This window comes from Babylonia areolata, chromosome 8 (genome assembly GCF_041734735.1).
Source record: "Babylonia areolata isolate BAREFJ2019XMU chromosome 8, ASM4173473v1, whole genome shotgun sequence".
Lineage (NCBI taxonomy): Eukaryota > Metazoa > Mollusca > Gastropoda > Neogastropoda > Buccinidae > Babylonia > Babylonia areolata.
This window is the reverse complement of record NC_134883.1, coordinates 3,907,569-3,934,199: the sequence shown is the minus strand read 5'-3', so window position 1 is coordinate 3,934,199 and position 26,631 is coordinate 3,907,569. Positions and strand designations below refer to the sequence as shown.

At 40.8% G+C, this 26,631-nt stretch overlaps 1 protein-coding gene across 1 annotated transcript in view; it reads left to right on the top strand.

The window, feature by feature from the left end:
- The window catches only part of LOC143284463 (uncharacterized), a 15,046-nt gene extending 7,461 nt beyond the window's left edge, over window positions 1-7,585 (top strand). The window contains exons 7-8 of the mRNA XM_076591118.1: window positions 2,005-2,156; window positions 4,990-7,585. Coding sequence (XP_076447233.1) covers window positions 2,005-2,156; window positions 4,990-5,667 — 830 coding nt within the window. The 3' untranslated portion in view covers window positions 5,668-7,585. The remainder of the gene's footprint in view (window positions 1-2,004; window positions 2,157-4,989) is intronic.
- Window positions 7,586-26,631: the final 19,046 nt, after the last annotated feature.

The window sequence follows — 26,631 nt, the reverse complement described above, 5'->3', positions numbered from 1 at the left end:
GTGTTTGCTGATGGTAACAACAGTGTGTTTGCTGATGGTAAGTTAAAGACGACAGTGTGTTTGCTGATGGTAACGACAGTGTGTTTGCTGATGGTAAGTTAAAGACGACAGTGTGTTTGCTGATGGTAACGACAGTGTGTTTGCTGATGGTAAGCATCATCCTCTGATGGATGGGTGCCATGGCCAGATGGTTAGAGCGCTGGATTCTCACCTGTGTTGTTAGTTCGATCCTCAGTTTCAGCACGCATGGTTGGTTAAAGTTGGAGATCGTTTGTTTATTTTTTCATAGTCCCTTCATCTAAGATGATGATATTAGATTCAGATTAGAGAGCCGTCTAATATCGCGTAACAGTGAAAAGATGTTTAACGAAACAAAGAAAGAAAAGGTTGGAGATTTTTCTAATCTCCCAAGGCAACTGAAGATCAAATACACTGATTAAAGATCCTATGATCTATGTTATTGTTAGTGCTGATTTGGCTCTGGAAAACAACATGCCCAGCATGCACCACCACCACCCCACCACCCATTCCCTTCCTTCCCCCCACACACACCCCATCCCCCCCCCCCCCACACCCCCCCCGAAAATGAAGTATAGCTGCTTACATGACAGGGTGAAAACGGTCAAACACATAAAAGCCCACTTGTACATACCAATGAACTTTGGATTAGCAGCTGACAAAGACAGGAAAGAAAGAATCCTGAGATGAGGTGTTCACATGAAGTGTGTTTTGTGGTGGTAAGTCTCATCAGGTGATAAGATATTACACATGGTGTATTTTATGATGGTGAGTAAAATGAGAAGCTAAAATAATGAATATGTGTACCTTGTAATCCTGTTCAATTTGAGAAGGAACAGAAAGAAGTTCACATTGAGTAAAGTATTTACCCTTTTTTTTCTCTTTTTTTTGTTGTTGTTGTTGTTGCTGTTTTGCTAGTGGCATGGAATCTCCCCAAATATCAAGAAATATCAACTGTTAACCCTGTTTACTTTCACTTCCCAGACATCATTAAGTGTCTGTATATATTTACTGTTCTCATCTCCTCAAAAACCTATGTTAAGTCTTCCATGTACTTTTACTGCCTCTGTGTACATATTTGTGTGTCCTGTATATATATTTATGTGTGTGTTCTGTAATATGCTTATGTGTGTGTGTCCTGTATATATATTTATGTGTGTGTTCTGTAATATGCTTATGTGTGTGTGTCCTGTATATATATTTATGTGTGTGTTCTGTAATATGCTTATGTGTGTGTCCTGTATATATATTTATGTGTGTGTTCTGTAATATGCATATGTGTGTGTGTCCTGTGTATGTTTATGTGTGTGTCCGGTGTATATGTTCATGTGTGTGTCCTGTGTATATGTTCATGTGTGTGTCCTGTGTATATGTTCATGTGTGTGTCCTGTGTGTGTGTCCTGTGTATATGTTTATGTGTTTGTCCTGTGTATATGTTTATATGTGTGTCCTGTGTATATGTTCATGTGTGTGTCCTGTGTGTGTGTCCTGTGTATATGTTCATGTGTGTGTCCTGTGTGTGTGTCCTGTGTATATGTTCATGTGTGTGTCCTGTGTGTGTGTCCTGTGTATATGTTCATGTGTGTGTCCTGTGTATATGTTCATGTGTGTGGTAGTTAGGTCTGTTTCATAGCCAGATCTCTTCAGCTCACTTTCTCTGTCTGTCCCCCTCTCGTGTTAAACAACACAGCCAGTACTGAAATAGTCTCTGACAATGTTACAAAATCTGAAATTATTCCGTCTTCTCTGTTTTGATTTTTGTTGTTGTTTTTCGTTGTTTTGTTGTTGTTTTTTTGTTGTTTGTTTGTTTTGTTTTTTTTATAATCAAATCAGCTCCTGTTGCATTTAAAACGTGTGTGGTGTTGTGTGTGTGTGTGTGTTTGTGCTGATGTAAAACTCTGTGTGTGTGTGTGTGTGTGTGCTTGTGTTCATTTGTGCTGATGTAAAACCCTGTGTGTGTGTGTGTGTGTGTGTGTGTGTGTCCAGCATCAGATATTGCACCCAAGAGATACCTGGTGGAGCAGGACAGGAGGGCGGAGAGACACCGGGAGCGGGAGAGAGAGAGGAACAGGGGTAGGGGGAGAGATTTTGCCTCGCACAACTCCTCATACGTACAGGCAGATGATGATCATCCACAGGTAAGTTAACAACTTCAACTGCATGGTATGTATGTGGTCTGTGAATGTTGAGTTTTTCAGTTTGGGGTCACCTGCAGCATGAGTGTGTGTGTTTGCATGTCTCTGTTTCTGTGGGTGTAAGTATACTTGATACCCATTGCTACAGTCATAAAGGCAGCTGGCTAGTCAGTAGAACACACCTTCACCAGTCTTCAAGAACTACAACACCTCTAATCAACATGGGACAAGTGCATGGCTGTCTTATATATATATATATAATATTTATAAATATGTATATATATAAATATATACATATTTATAAATTGGAAAAGAGACCATAGATAATGTAAAAAGAACTACAACACTTCTAATCAACATGGGAAACGTGCATGGCTATCTATCTATCTGTCTATCTATCTATCTATATATATATATATATATATAAATTTCTTTGAAAAACAAAAAATAATACTATAAATTCACTCGTGAACACTAATTTTTTTATTTTCCTTGTCTTAAGCATTCCAGGCATGTCACAGCTGAATTACCATGAGCATGTGAATACTTACCCCAGATAACTTGAAGCTTGATCTAGACTGAACCAAGATATGTAACTGGAATGTTTATATGAAGTCACGTCCCAAACAGCTTTAATAATAACCCTACCCATTCTGATTCTGAAGGATAAACAGTTGCACTTAAAAACATAAATTGGTTAGTGTATATTTCATGATCTGAAGAGTTACGTACAATGCATGCATTTCCTTCTATTACTTTACGTAAATGTTCCAGTTACATATCTTGGTTAAATCCAGAGCAGGCTTCAGCTTACTGGGGTTAAGTATTCACATGCTAGTATTGATTTAACCATTATATTAAGTCAGATGCAACCAATTTTTGTCTTGGGTGCTACTAGTGACTGATGCAAGATCTATGTTTTTAATGTGTTTATATAGTTGGTGCTAGAATAATTTGAGGGAGGGTTGGGGTGAGAGGAGGTGCTAGCAGCCTGAATAAAATTGTATGTACAAAGTCTGATGTGTAAGAACCTGTGGACTTCAGAGATGGGTGTATGTATGAGAGGGAGGAGACAAAGAAAGCAGCACCACCAAAATATCTGAAAACATTCCAGATTCTTTCCTTCAGAACAAAATACCACTGTCACAACAAACAGCTTCATGATTCCATCTCTTTCTTTTTCTTCACTCAAGATATGGTTTGACTGAACTATCAAGGACTTCTGCTTCATTGAAGAACATACAGTTGACCACTTCATTTGATGTTGTCACTGTTCACAATTTTCTGACTGACTTGGAAATAGTATTGAAGTAAAGTTTCAGTTTCAGTGTGTCAAAGTGTGCGAACTGGTCATAACATTCAGGAGCTTGCATACACCCTGCTCTGGTCAGGCTTTGAGATGTAAGGACTGTACTGATTTGAATTTAACTCACTCAGTACGGCCAGTCCTCTCTTCTCCTCTACACAGACCCCTTGGATGTCCAGTGGGTGTCTGAATGACCCAACCTTTAGCTTCCGTCGTCAGAATTGTGGTATTCTTTGTTAATATTCACCTCTTCAGTATAAGAGCCTTCCGCTTGCAATATTTTGATGATGGTAATTGGGGTGAAACGCTGTTAACGTCGTCTCTTTCGCCGTTCGTATGGAAAGAGTTAAATTTGGAACTTGGGTTGCATGGATGAGAAAACAATAACAGATGATAATTATAAGAGGAAGTGTCTGGGTTTGTTCCAATGTACCTTTTATTTACCTGTGTGCTAGCTGAATCGGTAACGTAAGCAGCACTGACTTGAAGTTGTGTACCTTGTGAATGGAGAGAGTTACCACTCTTTACTAGATGATAATTATGTTTGACATTCTAGTTCTCCTCGCAAAAAGACCTTATATTCCAAAATGTAAATTCATTGAATTGATATGAACCTACTTTTCAGTTTAACTGGAAAAATTTAGAAAAACAGTAAACTATATTAAAAAAATAAAAATAAAAAAGACTCACTGTCAGGAATTGCAAGTCAGACGTTGAAAGAAACTTCTTTGTCAGTTATTCTGTGCTGACGGAATGACTTCAAAAAAACAAAAACAAAAATGTTCTGTCTGTTTATAATGAAGTATGAGTAGATTATCTGGCTAGTAGCAAGAATAGATTGTTGTTGTCATTTATATTTTTTATTTGACTTTTGTTTGCCATAAAGATAGTAGAAAGGTTTGAAATGAAATACATATACATTTGTTTACCTCTACTTCAACAGAATTGTGAATAAGATATTGCTACAGTGCACTGTACTTTTTTTGTATCTTTCTGCAGCTATGATGGCTGCTTTTGCTGGTGTTTTTTGTTTTGTTTTTTTGTTGCTTTAAACATTTTGATCTATGTATTTTAGCATTATACTTCATACTGAAATTTTTTTTAGTCATTTCATGGGGATTGGGGCTTATAGTATTTCTTTAGCTTCTCAAACATGGTCATACTCCATGTGCAGTTGCAGCATACACTGAAACAAAAATGTCTGACTTGTTCAGTACTACAATAAGTTCAAACCATCTAATTCACAGGGCAGGTCTTTGGATTTTTGTCTTTATATATATTTTACAGATTGTGATTTATAAAAAAAATATATCAAGGTAACAAATGATGCATGACTGCCCCTAATTAAAGAAATTATTGACAGTTTTTAATGTCGTGTTTTAATTATAAAACAGTATTTCAAAGATAAAGGAAAACTAAGTTATAAAACAATATTACAGAGATACAAAAAAAACAAAAAATGAAGCCATTCACATGGGTAGAATATGTCCAGGTTACTGTTTTTAAGTTTAGTTGCATGCACTCTTTCAGGACACATTTGTGGAGAGAATCATTGAACCACGTGTACGGCCCAGCCGACGACTCAAACCCCCACCCTATGATGAGGCCATCAATGACGACACAGAGACAGAAAGGTCAGACATGGACGATGAAGACGATGTCGATAAGGATCAGACATCAGAGGAAGAGAGTGAAGAGGCATCTTCTGAACAAGAGGAGGAGGAGGAGGAAGAAGAAGAAGAGGAGGAGGAGGAGGACGATGAACCACCAAAGGCAGCACCTCCGAAACCAGCACCCCGCCCCAAAGCTCAGCCGCCCCCTCCGCCAAACGCTGTTCCTCTTCAGCCCGGCATGCAGCCCCACCCAGCGTACCCCGGGTACCCCCCTGTGGGCTACATGGGTGGCTACCCCATGCCGCCAGGTCAGTTTGTTCCCATTGTGGCAGCACCTCCAGGTCAGCCTTTCCCGTCCACGTCTGTGGGGCCGGGCCATCCACCTCCACGATACCCCGGCCACCGTCCCGCAGGCAACGTCCGACCCACTGACCCCCCTATCTACTCCTACCTGGTGCAGCGTGGGTACACCCCTCTGGAGCCTGGTGGCCGAGAGAGCCCTGTGTCGCAGGCCAACACCAGCCACTCCAGGACGTCAGGGGATGACACCGACAGGAACGCTCTGGCTAGCGGTGTGGAGTACATGAGGAGATAGAGGTGTGTGCTGTTTGGGGCAGTGGACATTGATGAACGTTTTGTTCCAGTGTATGTGTGTGTAATCCAACCCTTTTCTCTCTCTCTCTCTCTCTCTCTTCTCTCTCTCTCTTTTTCTTTTTTTTCTTTTTTTTTCATTAATTCTCTGTTTTTTTTCTCTCTTTTGGTGGGGGTGGGTGGGTGGGTGTATGACACAATTGTTCAGATTTCTACTGGTTCAGCTCGTGTGTGTGTGAGAATATGTGTGTACGCATGATGATTTCTACCAGTCCAGCTTTCGTGTATGTGTGTGAGAATATGTGTGTATGCATGATGAATGTGTGTGTGTCAGAAAGAGATGGAGAGAGAAGTGATGATTTGTCTTTTTTTGAAGAGTGTGTTTTGATCTTTTTGAAATTTGGATCAAAAATGGCAGGTCAGAATGAATATATTAGAATGCTTATGACCATTAACTGAATACCAGTGACTGGACACTGAAATTCTTTAAAGATATGGAGAAATTTGACTTTCTTAGATGCTTTGTAATGAATTTCTTCTCGGTTTGTTCAAGTGTGCATCAGAGCACATACTTGCTTCCAGGCATTTTCAGTGAAAATACCCCAATTTCTCACACAGAAAGTCAGGATATACCAATAGAAATACAAAGGATAACTATGGTATAAACATTTAGTTACTTTTTTCATGAAATTAAAAGGAAATGTTTTAAGGATAGATTCACACCATTGTCATCATGTAATGAACAATGTCATTTTGCTGTGAAAATTATTACTCCGGTAGTATTAATTGAAGATACTGTGCTTGTAATCTTTATTATGGACATATGAAAGATCATACCAGTATATTTTACATCTTTGTGATTTGCTTTATGGTTACAGTAGCCTTTGCATTTTTTAACTGTGTGTTTCAGTTCACCATTGTTTTTTGTTTTTTTAAACACACTAACTTGTCTCAAATCCAAATGTAATGTATCAACTATATTCAATTTGCAAAGAATAGAAATGAAAAATTGTTGTAAATAGTGTACTATAAACACCATTTGACAAAGATTGATAAACCTATCGCATATTATCCAACCTTGAAGCTTTTTTTAAATTGTTTGTTATTTGGACCACAGTGATGATTATGATCTTTTTTATGACTGTCGTATCTTCAAAGAAGAACAGTCTGATCTTGATTAACAAGTGTTTATTTATAACATTATATTCTTTTTCCATTTATGAAAGATATGGATATACCAAGACGTTTTTGGCTAGGGTTTGTTCACATGGTTTGGTTCATTCATGTTTTGAGGAAACACACACGCATGCACATGCACACATGCATATGTGTGTGTGCACAGATAATCCATTCAGTTGAAAACAACATTCATACCCGAGTATCTCTTCACTAGAGGATTTAGACCATTATTTTTATTTTGACAATCTTCCTTTAACTTTCCTGTTCTTCTGTTATCTCCCTTCCACTAGGAAGGATATCATTTTTTTTTTCCCATGAGTTGTGTTTCCTTCCCCTCCTACCACTCTCCCTCCCATTCTCTCCCTCCTCCCATTCTACCCCACCCCACCCCTCCACCTCTCCTTCCTGATTCAACCTCCTCCTTCCCTTCCCCTATCCCCCTCCCCCATCAGATGAATAGATTTTATCACAGAATTGTAATGGATGCCTGTTTATTCTGTTATTTCTATGCCTGCTGTTAGAAGACTGAAAAGACGGGTATTGGGACTGCTGTTCAAGTCATAAGATCTTAGATGTTTTCCCTTTAGTGTCTATATCCCATATCACAGCAGGCTTTTGATGGAACACAGTGAGAAAGAGTGTGTGGGTTTTTTTTTAAGTCAGCCTCACTGCCAACTGTTATCAGTCAGACTGCAAGAACACACACACACACACACACACACACACACACACACACACACACACACACACAAAAAGAAAAAAAGAAAAAAAAAAGATATGCAGGTGTCAGAGAAATCATTGATGTTTACTGCTATTGTTACTGGCAGTTGGCTGTCCCTAGAAGATGTATAAAAAATATTAGGTGTAATTTTTAATGTAAATAATGTGTGGTTCTCTGACTTAATGGTTCTGGTTATTTGTTTAAGAGTACATATCCATGTTTTACACATCTAATCATGCAAGATTCAAACATATCATGTAAAAATGCTAATGTATACCTATGAAAGAGAAATATTTGTTTGATAAATTTTAATCTGTCTACATTTTATATTTTATTTTTTCTTTACCTTTTGTTGTTATTGCGCAAGTGTTGTTGATAATACTAATCATATCACATATGTGGTTGCTCTCTCTCTCTCTCTCTCTGTATTGGGGGATGGGAGGGGGAGGGTCTTTATGTCTCTTTTTCCTGTGTATTTTATTAACACCATGCTTGTGCCTTTCTGTGTGTGTATGTGTGTGTGTGTTATCTCCCTCTCCCTCTGTCTCTCCCTTTCCCCCCTCTCTTTCAGTGTAAATAGCTTTACAGTCTTTGCTGAGCGGAATCCAGTGTGCTTTGAAGTGCCTCTTCTTTGTATGTATCGGTCATATATTATAAGATATCAGTGCATACACTCTGACATACATATGTTCTTACCTCCTTGTTATTCCAGCAGCCAGGGTCTGAGCATTTAAGTTTGATGAGAAAGTTTCTTGCATATGTTGTCAAAATGTCTTTAGTTATATTTTGGTTTTTGTAACAAGACTAAATTTTAGAATGTCCTATATATACATTTATATTTAACATACCTTGTCTTAGTTTTAATGCTTTTTAATGTTTGTACCATCCTCCTGTGAGGATGCCGGGGGAGATGGGGAGGGGGGTCATATTTATTAATAGTGTTCCCAACTTCTGGTGATAAAATAAGTAGTGTGTCTGGCACTTTCAGCACAGCCTGGTCTTAGTGGTGTATTTCAGTGGTGCAGTTAAGATGTCATTAACAGTATGTTATATATTTTATATGTAAGGAATTCTATTACTTTCTTGGTCTGGTATTTTGATTTGAAAACATTCTTAATGTGAAAAAAGGGATGTGAAATTTGATGATAAAGTCCCCAGGATAAAGACTTGTGACCAATGTGACCCAAAAAGTGTGTAATACACAAAACACTGGTCACAATTTCTTGTCCTGATTACCTTTCAGCCAACTTTTACACTGTATTTTTTCACATCATTAACATTTTCAAATCAGAATGTAAGAGGAAGATTGAAACTAATGAAAGAAACATCCTTTTTCACAGTGTTACCAGAAGACCCAGCTGTCATCGTGTTATAATATTTTACTGTATTTTGAATTTTCACATGGCTTCCAAGATTGGCTGCGGTATTGACAACAATAAAATACATAAAACGCTTGCACTCTCTCCAAGTATTCATCTTTAAACAACAACTCAGTTTCAGTTTCAGTAGCTCAAGGATGCGTCACTGCATTCAGACAAATCCATATACGCTACACCACATCTGCCAAGCAGATGCCTGACCAGCAGCGTAACCCAATGCGCTTAGTCAGGCCTTGAGAAGAAAAAAAAAAGGTGAATAAATAATAGATAATCTTACATAAATAAATAAATAAATCAATAATAATTATGATATAAAAAAGGTAGTAGTAATGATAATAATAATAAAATAATAATAATAATAAATAAATAGATAAATAAATAAGACAACAATGATGATAAATAAGCAAATAAATGTAAAACATGAAGACACACATTCACACATACACCCACACATGCATAACAGATATGCACCAAACATGCAGTTTAAACAACTATGATTTAATGATAATGATAATGATGGATACTTGTTGAGTGTTTTCCTCCCTGAGAGGAAGCTCAAAGCGCTTTACAATAAACATATAACACGCGTGCGCACAATAACTTAAAAAAGGAAGGGGTAAAAAATAGACACACAAAAGCATAAAACAGATTGAAAGACTACGCCTATTACATTTCTTAGTCACACACACACACACACACACACACACATGCACGCATGCATGCACGCGAGGAGTCTGCATGGATTGTAACTGAATGTCATAGGAAAGGGATGTATAGTCTATGTATAGACGTTTTCAAAAAGATGTGTTTTCAGACCAGTTTTAAGGTTAAAAGATTGAAATGAGGGAGAGTGGCAAAGATCATCATGTAAACTGTTCCATACAGATGGAGCTGAATGAGAGAAGGAAGAATCACTGAATGATTGGGTTTTAACACATGGAGCAAGTAGCTGCCATGAATCGGAAGATGATCTAGTTGTTGTGGGGGGTTGTAGGTGTGAATGACTTCTCTCCAATACTGAGGGGCAGCACATGAAATGGAGTTGAAGGTAAGAGCTGCAACTTTATACTGAATGCGGGCAGAAATTGGTAACCAGTGAAGAGAATGCAGGAGATGAGTTCTAAAGATTAACTGCTGCGTTTTGAACTTTCTGGAGTTTATATGTTAAGTACTAAGGACAACCAAAAGAGGATTGAGTTAAAATAATAAAGTCTGGACAAGACAGGAGAGCACACCAGAGTTTGTATTGCTTGAGTAGTAAGGAGATGTCGGACGGAACTGATCTTTCGAATTTGAAAGTATGCAGCCTTGCAGAGATTGTTTATGTGTTTCTTCATTGTGAGGTTTGAATCAAACGTCACACCCAGATTTTTCACTGAAGATACAAAGCCTACATCTGAATCTCCAATTTTGAGAGAGGAAGGTAAAGATATGTGAAGTTGTACTATTCACTTTTACCATGTATATTAGAGCTTACCTCTTCAATTTGATGAACCGATTTTTACAGAGAATGCAATGACCAGATGAACTGTACATAAAATGCAGTGTTCTGATTACATCGATGCACTTCCTTAATGGATGAATTTTATGAAAATGTATTTGTTCCGCGTTCTACCTACTGGAAGTTGACCCTGAAAATCACTTCCAGAGAGATCAACAGGCTTCTCTCTTTTCTCTTCAAACTCTTTTATCATTCTGATTTAGGTGCACTTTTGTGTATGACCTGTTGATGTTTGGTTGTTGGCTTTCGTTGTGGGGGGTGGTTTTTTTTGTTTGTTTTTGTTTGGTTGGTTTTTCTTGTTATTGGGTGGGGGGGGTTTTTTGGGGGTAGTTGTCTTTTTCTTTAATGAAGGTGTTCATTAGTGTTGTGATTTGTTCTAGATTTACTGAAACTGAAATGAAAAAAAAAAGTGGCCTAAAAAAAATGTATTTACCTGTTTGGGTTTGGTGGCAGTATTGCGGGTCATTGGGAGAGGGTGATGTGCATGAATTATTATATTTGATGGGTGAAATCAGTTTCTGATTTCATATACATGCATGGACACACTTAGACAAGCGCATGCACACGTGCATACGCATACACACATACACACACACACACACACACACACACACTCACAATGTTCGATTTCTCAACAGAGTGTTGGAAGGACATATTATGCAAACACTCTACCCTCTCTTGTTAACTGTTGAAATGCTTTCTGCAGGTGTGTGCTGTTCCAATTGCTATAAAATGACTCAGAAAATACTGCATTTTTCTACTACTCTTGGTCAGCAGAAATTTCATTTCATTTCTTTCTGATATATGAGAAAAAACAGTGAGGCATAACTTTCTACATACCATTCCCAGTATGATTTTAGTATTAAGACTAAGAGTTTGCATCTTTTACAATATAAATATTTGGACTGTGCATGTTTGAGTACTACCCAAGTGATAATGAATGCACAAAAAATGCCTGCAAAAGCAGGTGAATATAAATCAAAGAAAGTTGGACCAGTTTGGGTTAGTGTATCTGTGTGTGTGTGTTTTGAGAGGAGTCAGTATAGGGAGCAATAGACAGACATTCTGTGTAGCATTATTATTATTATTATTATTATTAATAGCATTTACGCCTAATCTTGAAAATAAGCCCAAGGCGTTTACAAAAAGAACACATATGTAAATATCAAAAAAGGAAAAATTCAACACAAGATACCAAACATCATTGAAAACTATTCATCCACCTCCATTCCCCTCACCCCCCACCCCCACACAATACACATAAGCACACGCGCACGCACACACACAAGTCATAGCACACAATCGTAAATAGTACACAATAAAAAAAAAATGCCGCCAACAAGTCCTGAAACTATCAAAACTCACTCACTCAGAAATAGTCACTTTAGATCATACTGGAAACAGATGAGCTGTTGAGAATTCATCTGGAGGGGAAATGGCATTACGTTTTTAATCCTGGGAATTTATTATTGTTTGTTCCATATTTGAATGTGATTATCTGCTTTAAATGTTACCTCCTCATATTTGATCATCTGAAGGTATTGTGGATTATGTGTGATTGTACCAGAGTTATTGTAGATTATATATTTGTGTGTACACATTGATATGAGATTTACGTACCAATATTTTTCTCCCATAGCTTGAAGTTCAGAGTGACGTAATTTTGCAAGTTACAGATGCACTTTTTCTTTTAACAACAGTGATCAAAATTTCTTTATTTGTATTTTTGTGTGTTTGTGCTTGTGTGTGTGTGTATACATGTGCATTTGGATCCATGTGTTTCATGCATATACATTTTATTGCTTTTCTTTCATCATTTTAAATGTTTTTGATTTATGTCTTATTTGCTACTCCAAAATTTGCTTTGCATTCCATGCCAGCGATTAGTGCTTTGCGTACACTGGTTCTTGTTGAATATCTGTATGATAACAGAAAGATTGTACAAAATCTCCAACATTCCATTGTCCACTTTGATCAGTGTGTGTCATTTCTGCCATTCATATCTCACTTGTAATGAAAATATTGATAATTAGCTGTATGATCTTGATTTGTCGGGGTATGTCATAAATAAATCAATGATCATCTAACCATGTACATATTATTTCAGGCATCATCAGAAATAAACAGAAATATTCTGAAACATTCCATTAAAGTCTGTTGTGTCCTATGTTGATTTTCAACACTATAAAAGCAGTTAAGTTCTTTGTTTAAAAGGAATGTAACTAATATTTCATACCAGCACAAACAACAGTGTACTACCATTACAAAAGAATGCACTGTTGCCTTTCGTTGTGTTAAACAATGCTAATTTATGTCACTTCGGGCTCCTGATGTGTGTAACCTTTTAGAGCAGCTGAAGCATGGTGCGTGTTGGGGGTGGGGGAGGGGAGGGGGGTAGTGGGGGGGACAAAGAGAGAGTGGAAAATAAATAGAGGTCATCATAACTGGGTCTGTTTGATTGTTCCATCAGCATCCGCTTTTCCCTCTGGCAAGGTCTCAGTATTTTAGCTATGGTGCTATGCAGACTATTGTGGCCACATATTTTTCTTTTCAATCCCAGTTTTATACCTTTCTTGTTTCACCCACTCTCTTTCTTTCTGTCTCACTCTGTTCACTTAATCAAGCACACACACACATTCCTCCACACACACACTCACATATGCACATACACACATATACACACACTAATATACATGACACACACACACACATTATACACACACATACACACCATTCTTAACTCTTTAAGTCAACATCCTGTCGCACACATACTTGTAAAATCGCCATCCTACAGACTATGAAGATATCTAAATGCAAATGATTTCACAAGACATACCTTTGGAAGTTAGTGCTAGACTCTAGCATGGAACATGCATCTGGAAGTTTGCACTAGACTATACAGAACTGGTTGTGAAACTGAAAAGCTTTAAAGTAACAACGTAATCAAATGGATTACCCAGCTTCAAGTGGTACAGGTTTTGTGGGGTTCTTTTGTTTTTTGTTGGTTTTTTTGGGGGGGCGTGGGGGGGTTGCTTTTGCGTGTGTGTGTGTTGGGTTTTTTTGTTGTTTTGTTTGTTTGCCTCTGTTGAGAACTTCAGACTTGTTGGATTGTATGATAATCGTGTCTGACCTTGACCATCAATACAGCAGAGAAGGCAACTCTTCTCCCCACTATCTGGGCTAGAATTTGATTACCTTGGAGTGTCATGCCCATGGTTCGTCCCCACGCTCTCAAAGAGCTATGTACTGAGTGTCCAGGGAACTTGTGCAGCTCTTTTCACTTAACTTCATGACTAAACAAGTACTGTCGCTTATTGGGGTGGTTGCTGACTGTGTTCTCGTGTGTTGCACAGGATCAATCACTGTGACTACCGCTCAAGTCACTCAGCCACGGTGCTGCAGGATGCGTGTGTGATAGTCTGTCGTGTCCGACTATGACCATCAGATCAGCAAAAGAGGCAAATGCTTTCCCCACTAACTCGGCTAGAATCTGATTCTAGTGGAAAGTCTTGCCCAGGTTACAATCCCACTTTCTTGGCCAAGAGGGTTTTAAAACCGTCGCCGTTGGGATGTTTCCTAAAGGCAACTAGCCCCCAAGGCTGCAGCACTAAGAGCCACTGATGTGCAGTCTAGCCTCCTTGTTTTGAGAGTCATAGTCTAAGCTGTAAATGACTTCCCATTGCAATGGAGAAACTACTGATCATACAGCTCCCACTTTGCCGTGGGATACCTGTGTGTGAACTAACTTTGATCGCTTTTTGTGGACCCCTAGCGTTTGGAATGTGACACTGTGAGATTGCAGCTGTGGGGGTCAGGAGATTAGACAGTAAAATTAACCAGAAAGCTGTGATGGTTGTGTATGATTGTAAAGTTATTTATAAAAATGACCGCAGGGAAGTGTTACTAAGATGGCGCTGATGCAGCCGGGCCATTTCAGCTGGCATGAGACTACTTCCTACTTAAACCAGGTGCTATCAAGATTACTTCTTACTTAAACCAGGTGCTATCAAGATTACTTCTTACTTAAACCAGGTGCTATCAAGATTACTTCTTACTTAAACCAGGTGCTATCAAGATTACTTCCTACTTAAACCAGGTGCTATCAAGATGACTTCCTACTTAAACCAGGTGCTATCAAGACTACTTCCTACTTAAACCAGGTGCTATCAAGACTACTTCCTACTTAAACCAGGTGCTATCAAGATTACTTCCTACTTAAACCAGGTGCTATCAAGATTACTTCCTACTTAAACCAGGTGCTATCAAGATGACTTCCTACTTAAACCAGGTGCTATCAAGACTACTTCCTACTTAAACCAGGTGCTATCAAGATTACTTCCTACTTAAACCAGGTGCTATCAAGATTACTTCCTACTTAAACCAGGTGCTATCATTGATGGTTGTGGTGTTGGGAAATGTATTTAAAAATTAGAACTGTCTCGGATTTTGTCTTTCAGTATACAATGTCTGTGTCACAAAGCGTATACTAAAGAAATAAGTTTACACGGCGGTTTCTTTGAAGACCTTGTTTCGTGATGTCCCTCCGTGGGCGCTGATGGACTTCTTGAAAGAAGTAAACATTTTTAATCAGATTTGAAGGTTTTAAACTATGGAAGTTTTTTAAACTTTGAGTGGAAAGTTTGAAGTGGTGACTCGTTTTAATTGTTTGTTTTTTACTCTTGTAGTAGTTATTAACGTGGCGATAGCCTTGAGATGGCCTTAGTGGTCGGCGAGGTTCTAAGCACCATAATTTCATTTAATTTCAAAGAAATAAGTCTTCGCGCATTAATAAAGTGACACCGTTACAGCATTGAAGGTTTGCTCATCACAAGATGAACATGCAGGTACATGTAGCTTCGTTCTGGTGACCCTCCGCTGCCTGAATGAGAACAGCAACACGGCGGATCATCGAGTCATACTTCAGAGCGTGGCGAAGGTAATTTCCATTAAGAGAGAAAAGGAAATGGCATTACACAGAATAATAAACACGAGAAAATCATTGACGTGAAGCTGTGTATCAAAGGCACCTGTCTTTGAAGTACAAGTACCACAGAAAGATGACATCAGAGACGCTAGATAGACCTCTGCACTATCAGTATTCGGTTTGGCCGGCGGGATGAGGGGGAAGCCAAAAATGTTGAGAAATACAGCAGACAGCTGGTTCCAGCCATTAAAAAGGACGGGGTTGTATGAATGAAGGAAAAGAATAAACTTGCGAAATAAAAAGCTGCATTAACGAAGAACAAAGAATAAACTGATGATGTAAAAAGCTGCATTAATGAAGAACAAAGAATAAACTGAAGAAATAACAAGCACGAGCAGATATTCGGGTGAAGCAAGAGAAAAAGTCACGACGATGCGCGGCCTCATTTTGGCTACAGCTCGGCCAATCCAGCAACTCGGGTTAGTCAGAGGTGCTGGCACGTGCAGCATCAGCGAGGAAGCAGTCCCCAGTCAACACCGCCAAAGCGAAACGGGCTTTCTGGGAAGCCTTGTTCTGCTGAAATCATAGAATGCTCGAAGAGGGTTGAAATCAGGACAAGGACTCTTCACTACAGCTGTGTGAAGCATCCAGTGGATCCCTTTTTCTTTTCGAAAGCGCAAGGATTTTTTTTTTTTTTTTTTTTTTTTTTAATGATAGTGTTCTACATCTAAAATCCTTGCAGGCGCCAAACTTACGTGCACGGAAGCCTGACGAAAACTTACTTTATTTAAGCGTTGTTGTTTTTTTCAGTTGTTCTACTTTTCTTTGCAACTGCCTCCATTACTGCGTTTCTACGAATGGTGTTGTATGTATGTGCACGAAGGTGGTTTTTATTCTTTTTTTCTTTTTCTTTTCTTTATTGCTGTTGGTTTTTTGTGCAAGTTAAGCTGAAAGACCGTTCGTAGAGTATCATTAGATATTGATTCAGACTCTGCAACCTTCGTTCGTGTTCTGAAAGAGACATTTGGGAAAGAACCGTGGCTAAAAATTGCCCTCTTTAACAAAACAAGAGCTGATGAGAAATTGATCAGTTGCGTAATCAGACGAGAAAAGAGGCACGCCACACGCAAAGGCGAAGCTCAGGCAAGTTTAGAAACAAGACTTTGATCGATATTGCATCTGCTTGAAAAGTTCAGGGATGCAATGCGGGGACCAGACGTGAAGAATTATTCGCTCTTACCTCACTTCCGACTCTTTCCACACTAAACTATACACATTTTTCCCAAAACTCGACCGATAACTTGATTGCTGTTTAGTTTTGCTGGCGATTTCGTATTTATATGATCCATAACAATCAATGGGCAAGATTAATAATAATAATAATAAAATTTTTAACGTGTTCTTTTTTTCTTTTTCTATATTTTTTTTTTTTATGTTATTTTTACTTCTTTTTTTTTCTCAAGGCCTGACTAAGCGCGTTGAGTTACGCTGCTGGTCAGGTATCTGCTTGGCAGATATGGTGTAGCGTATATGGATTTGTCCGAACGCTTTGACGCCTCCTTGAGCTACTGATACTGACACTGATACTGATATTGGGCAATATTAGGGGGCCGTGCCATAAGCCGATAGATGATTAGATGATTATAACATGTCTGCAAACAGGGTGGCTCTATACAGCGTGTGAAATGTTGTGAATGGATGTCTTTTTGTGATAAATCAACCCTGAGCCGGGTTGCATGCCCCGATCTTAGCAGCCCTATGTTTGCTTAGAGCTAAAAATGTCCCCAGGCATAATAAAGGAATGTACCGTGGGGTCAGGAACATTCTGAACGATAAGCAAACTTAGCACTGCTTAGTGCGCTCGTGCAACCCATCCATGGACTGCGCGGTCGCCAGGAATGTGAACGAACTCAACAGCTTGCACTGCGTTCTCTGCTGCTCGTCATCAAGCGGTCGAACAGGTCATGGAGAGCTTGTCTTCTTCTTCTTCTTCTGCGTTCGTGGGCTGCAACTCCCACGTTCACTCGTATGCATTCGAGTGGGCTTTTACGTGTATGACCGTTTTTACCCCGCCATGTAGGCAGACATACTGCGTTTTCGGGGATGTGCATGCTGGGTATGTTCTTGTTTCCATAACCCACCGAACGCTAACATGGATTACAGGATCTTTAACGTGCGTATTTGATCTTCTGCTTGCGTATACACACGAAGGGGTTCAGGCACTAGCAGGTCTGCACATATGTTGACCTGGGAGATCGTAAAAATCTCCACCCTTCACCCACCAGGCGCCGTCACCGTGATTCGAACCTGGGACCCTCAGATTGACAGTCCAACGCTTTAACCACTCGGTTATTGCGCCCGTCAGGAGAGCTTGTCAAGTGACCTTTCTTGGCGACCCAAGAGGTCAGCATGTGTCAAGCAAGAGCGGGTCGGGGACAGCCTAAAATGTGTCTTTCACTTTATTGTACTTGCATGCATTCATTTATTTGTTGAGTGTATCTACTTATTTTATTCCAAATTATCTTTTTTTTCCTTCCTTTTCTAACTCAAACCGAGGATAAGCTTTTAAGGCCAGATTAGCGTGTTGGTTTTTTGGGGTTTTTTTTCTTGTGTACGCGCGTGTGTGTTTGTGTGTGTGTGTGTGTGTGTGTGTGTGTGTGTGTGTGTGTGTGTGTGTGTGTGTTAGCAGCATGGTTGTACGACCAGTCCGCAGGAACTGAAATTTAACTTTACTCCGTTCACAACACACACGCACACACACACACACACACACACACACACACACACACACACAAACCACTTCGCATGATCTTGAGTGAGTTTTCAAACAGTTCTCTCTCTCTCTCTCTCTCTCTCTCTCTCTCTCACACACACACACACACACACACACACACACACACACACACACATACACACACACACAGATTTTCGAAAAGGACACCCTCAGTTACAATTATAGTTCAACTTTCCACCTTACCATCCCTATCTGCGAGTCAGTACATTTTGTGTATGTGTGTGCGTTTGCAGATTTGCTGCCATATGTATTTAATTTTAATGTCTTCAGGGTTGTGCGTGTGTGTGTGTGTGCGCGCGCGCGGGTGTGTGTGTGTGTGTGTGTGTGTGTGCTTGCTTACGTGCGTGTGTGCGTGCTAGCGAGAAAACCTGACGGAACTGCTCATGCTGGAGGCATACTCTGGGTTTAATTGCAGTAATTCGACTGTAATCATGCCCGGTTTCCTATCTTTTTGCGTTCTCCGGAATTAACGGTTGTTGGTTTGTTTTGTTTCTTTCTTATCTTTCTATTTCTCTCTCTCTCTCTGTGTGTGTGTGTGTGTGTGTGTGTGTGTGTGGTGACGGTTTTGTTGTGGTGGTTGGTTTCGTGACGTGCCTCCAGTCCTGATACATCACGTGGCTGTCGGCTGAAATGAAATTGAATTCCCCTCATTATGGAATGACACTGAATTCCCCTCATTATGGAATGACATTGAATTCCCCTCGTTATGGAATGACATTGAATTCCCCTCATTATGGAATGACACTGAATTCCCCTCATTATGGAATGACATTGAATTCCCCTCATTATGGAATGACACTGAATTCCCCTCGTTATGGAATTGAATTCCCCTCATTATGGAATGACACTGAATTCCCCCTCATTATGGAATGACATTGAATTCCCTTCATCATGGAATTGAATTCCCCTCATTATGGAATGACACTGAATTCCCCTCATTATGGAATGACATTGAATTCCCTTCATCATGGAATTGAATTCCCCTCATTATGGAATGACATTGAATTCCCCTCATTTTGGAATGAAAGTGAATTCCCCTCATCACAGAATGAAATTCTGTTCCCCTCACCATGGATTGAAATTGGATTCTCTCATTATGGAATGAAATTGAATTCCCCTCATCATGGAATGACATTGAATTCCCTTCATCATGGAACTGAATTCCCCTGATTATGGAATGACATTGAATTCCATTCATCATGGAACTGAATTCCCCTCATCATGAAATGAAGCTGAATTCCCTCATTATGGAATGACATTGAATTCCATTCATCATGGAACTGAATGCCCCTCATCATGAAAGGAAGCTGAATTCCCTCATTATGGAATGACATTGAATTCCCCTCATCATGGAATAAAACTGAATTCCCCTCATTATGGAATGACATTGAATTCCCCTCATTATGGAATGAAATTGAATCCCCCTCATGGAATGAAATTGAATTTCCGTCATGGAACAGCATTGAATTCCCCTCATCATGGAATGAAATTGAATTCCCCTCATCGCAGAATGAAATTCAGTTCCCCTCACCATGGATTGAAATCGGATTCTCTCATTATGGAATGAAATTGAATTTCCCTCATCACGGAATGACACTGAATTCCCCTCACCATGTGTGTGGCATCCTGACGACCTAACATCGATGGTTCCCCGTGGACTGCCGGCACTGGGACTGCGACAGATGAACCCGGGTGTGGCTGTGTATGGGGGACTCGGAATGAGCGGCGTGGAAGTAATGCCACTGAAACGGTGCAGATGATGGGGCAGGGCAAAAAAAAAAAAAGAAAAAAAAAGAAAAAAAAGAAGAAGAAATTCCCTCATTACAGAATGAAATTTAACTCTCTCCATACGAACGGCGAAAGAGACGACGTTAACAGCGTTTCACCCCAATTACCACCATCAAACTATTGCAAGCGGAAGGCTCTTATACTGAAGAGGTGAATGTTGACAAAGAATACCACAATTCTGACGACGGAAGCTAAAGGTTGGGTCATTCAGACACCCACTGGACATCCGAGGTGTCTGTGTAGAGGAGAAGAGAGGACTGGCCGTACTGAGTGAGTTAATCCCCCTCATTACGGAATGAAATTGAATTGCCCTCATCATGGAATGAAGTTGAATATCCCTCATTAGTTGCTGAGGTTATCTCTTTTCCTCGGCTGTCATATTCCTATTCCTTTGGAATATGGATGGATGGATGGATGGATGCACGGATGGATGCATGGATGTAGCGCCTGCACCAAAAGCGGGAGCTATGGTCCAAGTCGGTTCGAGTTCCACACGCGCTGAGACTGCAAAAGAGAACAGCAACATGTATAAGTGACGTCACTGATGACGTCATGAGAAAAAGGGAAATAGCTCTGGAAGGCTGAAAATTCACACGGTTTGTCTAGAATGGTATATCTCCAGACCATGTTCTCAGTTTTAGGCTTATTGTTTTTGGATAATGTTTTATGACCTGAAACACCACTTTCTGCTGTTTTCCCCCTGGCACTGAAGGAGTTAAATACGTTATGTGCTTTGGGAAACTGCTGAGCGATGTGAAAGTAATGTCACGTGAATAAATCTTTGGCATCAAAAGTTGCTCTGGCAAATGTTGCTGGAGGAAAAAGACTATTTTGGTTGACAAAGTGCAAATATGGGGAAAGATGTAGATGTTGACACGGTGTGCTTGGCTATAAAGAACATAAACTAAACTGGGCCAGTGTGCAGTCTTTTTGCAAAGAATGATTCGTCTGCACGATTTGTATGTGTGTGTGTGTGTGTGTTGTAGTTGTTGGTGTTTTCGTTTTGGTTTTGTTGTTGTTTGTTTTGTATTGTCATTATCTTTGTTTTTGTTTAAAGGGTTGTGGGATCATGAAATTCCAATAAATAAACACTGAAACGGAACGGACAAAACAGATTAGGAACTTATCTTGCAGCAATACTGTCTAATATCAGGCAATCACACTTGATGGTTTGACCCTGTGCTCTTCCGCTTGTCGGCCTGTCTCCTTGCTGTCGTGACGAATGGCTGCAGGAAGTGATAAATGACGGAAAAGTGGGTATATATTATGGCGGGTATCATCTTCTTACCGATCATTTCCACACATCTGTCTACGGCCAGCTCTTTTATCTCCGCGGCGCCACGTACGCCTCGCTTTTGCCGTTCGGAAAAAGAGACAGGTTCCCACATAAAGCAGTCACGGGACGTGGTGGTTATCTTCCCGCTGCTCGTTGCCCAGCGTTCGTCCCAGCTCTTCTGTTTTATCCCGGACTGAGATGGGCAGGTCAGTGATGAAGCGATGTGCACTCAATTCTTTGTTTGGCAATGATTTCCTTGCCGGGCTTCTGTCACCTGCTTCACTTGAGTGCATGTGCATTTTCAAACCTTAATCGTAAAACATGTGGGCATTTTATCTCTTTTTTTGTTGTTGTTGTTGTCATTATTGTTATTGTAATTACTATAGCTACTGCATCTTTTGTAAAAGGGTGGAGATTTAAATCTGACATCCTTACAGTCAATTCGACGACAGGACTTGATCAAAACAGTGGGTAATGTGCAGTCTGAGTTTATAGGCTCTAAAAATGCCGCAGTTCGGGGAGAAGCTGTATGCGTACAATCGAGATCATACACTCGCAATGCAAGCGAAACTGAGTCGGGCTCCAAGGTGTGAACCGAATTTGTCCAACCCTCAATCTGGTTACAGCACAAGTCAACGGATATACCACCATCTGACGCCCCCCATCGCTCAAATCGAACTTCGCTTTAAGTTCAGCCGTAGTCAAAACTGTCTGCGAGTTATCCCCATGTCGTTGGAAGCAAAATACTGGCTGTTATTCGTTTGATATCAAGCTGAGTCATTTTCTCTATTGCGTCCAGCAATATTATTTCTGTTTGGAACTGGAAGAGGAATTTGGAGGAAATCCTACTGTTTATGTGTGGGTGTGTTTGTTTCCATGCTTGCCAGCACGTTCACGTCTCGGCGAGTAGGTATGACTGGGCGAGTTTCAGGGAAGGGCTAACTTTATGTTGTGTTTTTTGTATGCTTGCTTGTGAAGGGTATGGGTAATTTCTTCACATCCAGCAAAAAGATACATATCGCGGCATTTTTAACTCAGAGAATAAAGTACAAGTTTCTGAGACTTATCAATCGAGATACTGACCAAGATAACGAGACACCTTTTTTTAAACGTCTGTTTGTTGAGAAATGGGTCAGGGAAAACGAACATTGCAGAGGATTTGTAGAAGGAAAGTAAACGTTCTGTTTACAGAGAAATGGTGCGAGTAAGAGAAACGTTTCTTTGTTCGTTCCTTCGCTTCGTTTTCCAAAATATTGTCCAAATAAAATGAAAATCTTTGCTAAAGATCATGTTTAGTGTATTTATAGAGAAAACGTGTTTTAAGAAAATGTCACTGTTTGTATACAGAATTTGACAAGAAAACAATCATTCTGTCTGCCTGAGTAGAAGAAACGGAGTAGTTCTCGGTCAAAAGAAAACATACAATCTGAAGATGATGAAAATAAAACTTATGTTCTCGACGCATAATTATCTGAAGAGAAATCGTTGTGCTTTTTGTTGGTGGTGGTGGTGGAGGTTGTTGGTTTTTTTTTGTTTTTGTTTTGTTTGTTTGTTTGTTTGTTTTAGGAAATGTGCGACTGAAGTGAACAGTGTAACTGTAGAAAAAGATAATCATGTTTGTATTGAAATAATTCACGTTGCTAAAAAGATTTCAAGTGTCTTCTGTTTGTCGAGAAATGATGCAAAGGAAACGAATGTTTGGTGGTTTTTGAATCGTTCAATTTCAGCTCTGGGAAGATAAAATGTTCTGTTTCTTAAAAACAAGGGCATAGAAAATTTACTTTCTGTTTCACTCACACACACACACACACACACACACACACACACACACACACACACACACACACACACACACACACACACACACGATATTAAATATGTATAAAACATTTAATTTTCTATGTATGTGGCTGGAGAAAAAAAAATGATGTGCAAGGATTTGAACGTTCTGTTTATAGGAAGAATGTGCATAAAAAGTTATTGTTTTTAGATAGAAATGAAAATGTAGGTTCTTCCATTTTGTCGAGATAAAGTATAAAGAAAGAAATGACATGGAGAAGGCGCCAAAAAGTAGGGTGCATCATTCGGCGAAAAAGTATAGTATTATCCAAAGGGACAGGTCTTTTTTAAGCTACGAGAAGAAAGACACTGAAGATTTCTGCATACAATACTTCCTGATGGGCACAAAGTCCAGTTTTAAAAGGTTTGTGTGTGAGTGAGTGTGTGTACTGTTCGTGTGTGAGTTTGTTTGCCTTTGTGTTCTTTAGTTTAGCGTCTTTTCTCTGTGTGTGTGTGTGTGTGTGTGTGTGTGTGTGTGTGTGACAGCCGGTGATGCGTCATCGTAGAAAATAAATGTGTAACTCTTATAAGTCACAGTCCTGTGCAGAAATGGTAACTCGTGGTTCGGTGTGATCTGTTCAAAGTCCGAGTCAGCAGGCTCAGTAAACCTATCTGTCGGAACCGCGTACTTTTTTTCAAGAGAAGATATCATTCTGTCTGCTACCAGATTTCAATGGCACTGGTACTGTTTAGGGTGCTGTTTTCTCAGTCTTCTATTTACCCCCATCACGTTTGCTCAATAGCGCTGCGTGTTTTCTAACGCTGTCTGTCTCTCTTGCCGTGTTTACTTAGATCAGCAAGTTCTGTTTATTTTTCAAATACACTTTGATGACGGGCTATGCCTATATGACTAAACCTCTCTTTCTGTCTCTGTCTCTCCCTCTCCCGCTCTCTCTCTCTCTCTCTCCTGCATCACGTCTTGCTCACCCTTCGCTCTTCCATGCATCACTCACTATCTCTCTCCCCCATCTGTCTCTCCCGTCTCTTTCTTCAGTTCTCTCACTTTCTTCCTGCAATGTTTGTGTACGGGGCGAGGGCAGGGGGTAAGAGTAAAAGAGGACGGCGTGTTTTCGTAAAGTGAGCCTCCTTCGACACGAATACTGACGAACTGGTTATTACCGAAACGGGATTTCCACTTTCCTCCCATCAGAAAATGAGCTTCATATGCAAACATCGCCCTCGAGAAGCTAAGAATTACAAAATGAAACAGGTTCTTAGAGCAAGAGGGGTGGGGGAGGGGGGGGAGGAATCGGGAGGGCGGTGGGGGAGGGGGGGGGGAGAGGGGGGCGTGTGTGTGGAGGGGGCGGGGGGACAGGGGGCTCTTTATCGTACAGCTCTGTAGAAAAAAATTTTTAAAAGGTTCGCCAAGCGTTCTACACCTCTTGAACAAGAGCCGCCCCTAAGATCTTCGTTAGTCTTCATTGCTCGCCATCTACGGCCCCTGTCTGGTGGAACAGGGATGATAATAATCATCCTGCTCAATGGCCTGACAACAAAGGCTTAAAGGCTTCACCCCCGCCGCCGGGGGACACAGGGCTGTTGAGTTACGTGATGGCTGACAGCTGCGTTGCGGCAACACACACAAGGCACTCGGCAGACCCTCCACAACAAACATCACGGGCTGCGGCGGAACGAAGCAGATTAAAAACTCATGAGGGGTTGTTTTTGTTTTTTTTCTTCTTCTTCTGTCGAGTTCTCTTTGTTTCATTTGTGGCCAAGAATGTACTTTTGCAACCATTACCCCCCCCCCCCCCCTCCTCCCCCCTCCGCCTGACGGAGCGAAAAACGCGGTTACGTGGGACAAGTTCGTGAAGAACGACGCACGACCATGTCGGTGACATAAGGAGTTAAGTGTGCTTTATCCGCCTGTGATCATTTCAACGCTCGCTTTCCCCCTCCACTCCCCCTTAACCCCCCACCCCCACCCCCCTCCCTCTCCCCTCTCTCTCCTTGTGCTGCCACACACACGCCGCCATCCCCTGTTCCATGTGTGGCGTAATGAAGCTGTGAGATGCAGAAAGTGCCCAACATGTGGCAGCCATTTAGTTAAAGCCAAAGAAACGGAGACAGACACGGGGTTAGGGGGGGGGGGTGATGGGGGTTTGTGGGGACCGGGGGGAAGGGGGGGCATTGGTGGGGGGGGGAGGACAAAACGAGAACGAGTGGCAATATGACAAAAACATTGTCTCTACCTCTCTCTGTCTCTGACTCTGTCTCTCTCTCTCTCTCTCTGGGTCTGGATGAATACGTTGCTGAAGCCAATGATTTCCCCCTTTCTGTCTCTGCTTCTCTCTTTCTCTCCGTGTTTGTGTCTGTCTGTGTGTCCGTCTGTGTGTCTGTCTGTGTGTATGTGTGTGTGTGTGTGTCTGTCTCCTCCCTCACCCCCCCCCCCTCTCTCTCTGTCTCTCTTTATCTGGATATGCTGAAGCCAAGGAGCTCTATCTGTCTGTTCCTGCTTCTCTCTTTCTCTCCTTGTGTGTGTGTGTGTGTGTGTGTGTGTGTGTGTGTGTCTTCACATTGGAATTTGCTCATTGCTTCTCATTTAAGTGTGTTAAATGGGTTTCGAGAGAGTCATAGTAAATGAACGGGCTAACAACGCACATACACACACACACACACACACACACACACACACACACACACACACACACACACAACCACACGAGAGAGAGAGAGAGAGAGAGAGAGAGAGAGAATATACTTCAGGCCCCACCCCACCCCCCCTCTCTCTCTCTCTCTCTCTCTCTCTCTCTCTCTCTCTCTCTCTCTTTCTCTCCACATATGGTTGCAGTACTTCGGTTACAGATTCAGCTGAAGAGAAGAGGGGCGTATCATGTTCAACACTTAAAAAATGATTAAGCATTAACAGCTACATTACAGAAGAACACTTCAGGACGGATTCCACAGCAGTTGTTTGCATAATTATTCTTTTGAACATGTGGGTTGACTTGTTTCTGCATGTTCGCCGAAACAAAAAGTCCCTCTGTCCCTCTGTCTGTCTGTATCTCTCTCTCTCTCTTTATCTCCCCCCCCCCCCTCTCTCTCTCCCTTCTATCTCTTTCTCCTCTCTCTCTTCTTTACTTTTCCCAGGTTCACGGAATAGGCAGGCCAGCATCAAGGGCCCAAGGAAGGGGAACAGTGAGCGGCTCACTTTAATGCAGTTGAATTTTATTCCGCTTATTCGTTTTCTTTTTCTCCTCCTCCCCCTGCTTCTTCTTCTTCTTCTTCTTCCTCCTCCTCTTCTTCTTCTTCCTCCTCCTCTTCTTCTTCTTCCTCCTCCTCTTCTTCCTCTTCTTCTTCCTCCTCCTCTTCTTCTTCCTCCTCCTCTTCTTCTTCTTCCTCCTCTTCTTCTTCCTCCTCCTCTTCTTCTTCTTCCTCCTCCTCTTCTTCTTCTTCCTCCTCCTCTTCTTCTTCTTCCTCCTCCTCTTCTTCTTCCTCCTCCCCCTGCTTCTTCTTCTTCTTCCTCCTCCTCCTCCTCCTCTTCTTCTTCTTCCTCCTCTTCTTCTTCTTCCTCCTCCTCTTCTTCCTCCTCCTCTTCTTCTTCCTCCTCCTCCTCCTCTTCTTCTT